General features: G+C 38.2%; 1 protein-coding gene across 1 annotated transcript in view; it reads left to right on the top strand.

Annotated features, from left to right (window-relative positions):
• Positions 1–4,280, top strand: part of DIAPH2 (diaphanous related formin 2) — an 899,992-nt gene that overhangs the window by 162,666 nt on the left and 733,046 nt on the right. Inside the window, exon 19 of the mRNA XM_019521025.1 lies at positions 3,644–3,758. Coding sequence (XP_019376570.1) covers positions 3,644–3,758 — 115 coding nt within the window. The remainder of the gene's footprint in view (positions 1–3,643; positions 3,759–4,280) is intronic.

Raw genomic sequence — 4,280 nt, 5'->3', positions numbered from 1 at the left:
TGGAGAGAGAGTGGTTGTCTTGTGAGACATGTGCCCCCACAGGTAATTGGGTATTCTTGTCTTTGATAGATTTTGGGTGTGCATTCATTTTGGTGCGCAGTTGTTGTTTGGTCTCGTCTATATATTTTCCATCAGGGCATTTGGTGCGTTGGATGAGATATATTACATTTCTGGAGGTGCAGCTGTAACATCCATAAATGCTGATGGTTCTGTTGTGGGGTGTAGTAATTGTGGGAGTGGTGGAGATGTGTTGGTAGGTTTTGCATTTCTTGTCATGGCATGGTCTGGATCCATTTGATGTATTCTGGGCTTGAGGAAGTTTGCTTTTGGTGATGAGGTTAGCGAGGTTTGGTGCTTGTTTGAAGGCTAGGATAGGTGGCTCTGGGAAGATCTTTGTAAGAATAGGGTCTCTTTCTAGTATGGGTTGCAACTGTTTGAGGATTTTCTGTACAGGTTCGAGGGAGGGGCGATATGTCATAACCAGTGGTGTGTGATTTGTGGGTTTTTTCCTTCTGTACTGCAGCAGTTCTTCACGTGGTATCCGCATGGCTCTTTCAGATGTGCAGTCTGTCTCTCTGGAGGAGTGTCCTTGTTGGGTAAAAGCCTTTTTAAGATTGGTGAGGTGGCAATCCTGGGTGTTCTCTTCAGTGCAAATTTGGTGATATCTGAGGGCTTTGCTGTATATCACAGCTTTTTTGGTGTGTTTAGGGTGATTGCTGGTTCTGTGCAGATATGTATGTTGGTCTGTGAGTTTCTTGTATAACGTGGTCTGTATTTTATCATTCTGGATACTGATCATCGTGTCTAAAAAGGTGATGTTGGTGCTGGAGCATTCTAGAGAAAATTGGATGGAGGGATGGTGATTGTTGAATTTCTGATGGAACTCAATCAGAGATTGTAGGTTTTCAGTCCAAATGATGAAGATGTCTTTGATATATCTTAAGTATAACAAGGGTTTGATGGTGCAGTTCTTGAGGAAGTCTTCTTCCAGGTGGCTCATAAAAAGATTGGTATATTTTGGGGCCATTTTGGTGCCCATAGCTGTTCCCATTGTCTAGAGGAAGTGTTGGTTATTAAAAGTGAAATTGTGTGTGAGGATGAAGTGTACAAGGTCAGTAATATCTTTGGGTCTGTATTCTGAGTTGTAATCTTGTTCCTGTAGATATGTAAGGCAGGCTTGGATGCCATCCTGCTGTGGGATGTTGGTATATAGGCTGGTAACGTTTCTGATGGCTAGGAGGGTGTTGCTGGGAAGGTGGTCTATGTTTTTAAGTTTCCGTAGAAAGTCTGTAGTGTCTTGTACAAAACTTGTTCCGTGGGTGACGAGTGGTTTTAGGAGTGATTCAATGAAACCTGGTATTTCCTCAGTTAGGGTCCCATGGTTGGATATGATATGTCTGCCAGGGTTCCCTTGTTTGTGGATTTTAGGGAGCATGCAAAAAGTCCTTGGGTTAGGTAGTGGGGGGATCAAGGTCTGTCGTTTTTCTTGTAATCTTGATGGAAACGATTTGATGGTATTGTTGAGTTTCTTGGTGAAAAGGGGAGTAGGATCTTGTTGTAGTTCTTTGTAGTAGGTGGTGTCAGAGAGCTTTCTTTGGCTTCCTTTATGTAGTCTTCATGGTTTAGGATGACTATGGCTCCTTCTTTATCTGCTGGTTTTATTACTATTTTGTGGAGGGAAAACGGCATAAAAACCATTGGTTGAATTGAGCTTTCTATGTGTCTTCGTGTGACGCAAGTTTTGCTCTGAACAGTTTGAGGTGCAGTTTCCTGGAAACCTCTGCACATATCTCCTTGAAACATGGCAATCTTCATGGCCTCAGCAGGGGCTACCATGCTTGCAGTTTTCACCCTGTTGTGCCTTAACACATACACATGGCATGAGTTTTGCTTGTCAGCAGCTTGAGGTGCAGTTTCCTGGAAACCCCTGTACTTATCTCTTTGATTCTCAGCAGGCTTCCTGGGCTTAGAAGGGGCTACCAGCCCTGCACATTTTATCTGAAACAGAAAAGAAATGACAAAGTTATAGGCAGTTTCATTCTTCCCCATTATAACGTATGGGTGAAACATCGAAACGGTGTCAAAGCTGCGAAACAGTTTTGATGAAACAAAACAGCAGTGCTTTCGAAATGAAACAAAACTCTAAACAAAACACTGTCCCATTGAAACAGTGAAACACAAGTTGAAATGAAATGGTGCATTGATTTTTCTTTTACTTGTCTAGACATAATCTGAGTAGATAAAGTTCCACTTTGTTAGCTTTTTTAAGTTCTTTGGTTAATTAGAAATAAAACTATATACTGGAGCTCTTTCAAAAAAAAGAGTGGAAAGCGAAGGATTTATGAATTGTTTGTTTGAATGAAAAGCTAAGCTTTCTAATTGTAATGTTCTTTCTACCTTAACATGCATCTCAACTAGACCTTCACATAAAATACAAGGAGTCTTACTTAACTTCAATGCTACTTTCACTAGTATTTGAAGAATTTTCACAGTACAAATGAAAAAAATATCCTGAAGTTTTTGAGTTCTAACACTATTAATGCATCATAAGTAAATAATTTGATTTAATGAAGAAGTGAAATCAGGGTTAGATACGTTCTTCCTTCTCTATGAAATGCCATATTTTTTGTGTCTTTTTAACTTAGAAGTAGATACAGGGCTAAGAGCTGATAACCATTGTCAAGATTATGTATTTTGATGCATAAATGAAACTTCCATTGTAAGTCTACACTCAGCAGTAAAGGACAAGTAAGCTAGGCCATCTCAGTGAAAAAAAGCAAATCTTCCTCTCTCAATCTTTGACTCTGGTACAAAACATTGGTGGAGGATTAACAGCATTGAAATTATCTGAAAATAATAATCTGATCCGCTTTTACTGTTAGCATTTTCCATGTAGACAAATGACACTGGTTTAATTAGTTAAGTGAGGTAAAACTTGTAAAACTCTGTGTAGACATGCAGTTTGGTAGGAGGATCCTGTTTCAGTTTCGCTCAAATTGATTGGGAAATAAATTATTATTTAAATAAATTAAAATTAAAATTAATTAAAATATGTGATTTAAAGTGAAATACGTTTTGACAGATCAGTTGGCACTAATTTAATAAAACTGTTAAAACTAAGTTTGCATGTAGATGAGAGTACTTTCCCTAGCTGGAAGGTGCTTAATACCTGCAGCTCCCACTGATTTGTCTTTTTGTGCTCAACACTAAAAAAAAATCAGGCCGTGTGTTAAGATCTTGTATATGACAGGGGTTAAGCTACTCCTGTCCTCTCCCCACAGCTGGTTCTGAAGCATGGGGTTCCTCATGTGTTACCCCTCCCTTTTCTGCCAAGTGCTCTGTGCCCCAGACTTCAGCAGGCCTGCTTCTGAATTTCTGGCTCCCCCTACCCCCCCACACGCCATATGACATGGCTCTCCAGGATGCCTCTGGCCCATCGGCTGTGTTTGTCCCTGCCCTATATGGATTTTAGTTATCTTTTTTGCCTAACTGTGCTTCTGGGAATATCTTTAAAATATATCAAATCCAAGTTATAACAAATATTTTATCAGATGGAAAATGTACTGATATAGAAATTTGAGCATTTCGTATCTTGAGTACTTAACATCTTCCAAAAATGAATTCTTTGCTCGTTTTATTTCAGGTTGAGCCGCAAGAAATATCAGAACACAGCTTTTGGGTAAAAGCTAATGAGAATAAATATGAAAATCCAGATCTTTTGTCAAAACTGAGGCTTACTTTTGGTACACAGATGAAAGGTAAATGACTTCTTCCTTTAATTGGTATCACTTTTATATGCAACTTTAAAAATAAATGCAAGTGAAAGAAATACAAATCCTTGTTTTTATTAAGTAAATGCACAAGTCATCATTTTATAGGTAAGGTAATATAGAACTGAATTTATGAACTGTTATGGTACTGCTAGAACATTTATGTGTTTAAATACGCACACTTAGAAATTATCTACACATGGATACTTCAACTGTAGCTTATTTGAACATTTGAGAACAGTAATTTTATAAGTATTATACATTATATTAATTTATTTCCATTATTCATTGGTTTCAAAAGTAAGATAAATTTGTATTTACTGAGTACTGAAATAGGGAAGATTCTGACTTCAGGAACAAAGTTTCAATTAAAAACACTTTCCAAAAACCCTGAAATCAATTTGTATTACTTTAACCTCTTCCTATAATCATTTAGAATGATCTTCAGAGTGTGTGTGTGTGTGTGTGTGTGTGTGTGTGTGTGTGTGTGTGTGTGTGTGTGTGTGTGTG

Source organism: Gavialis gangeticus, unplaced genomic scaffold (genome assembly GCF_001723915.1).
Source record: "Gavialis gangeticus isolate Ggan-Ray unplaced genomic scaffold, GavGan_comp1, whole genome shotgun sequence".
Classification (NCBI taxonomy): domain Eukaryota; kingdom Metazoa; phylum Chordata; order Crocodylia; family Gavialidae; genus Gavialis; species Gavialis gangeticus.
Note: the sequence above shows the minus strand (reverse complement) of the source record. Positions and strands in the feature narration are given on the sequence as shown.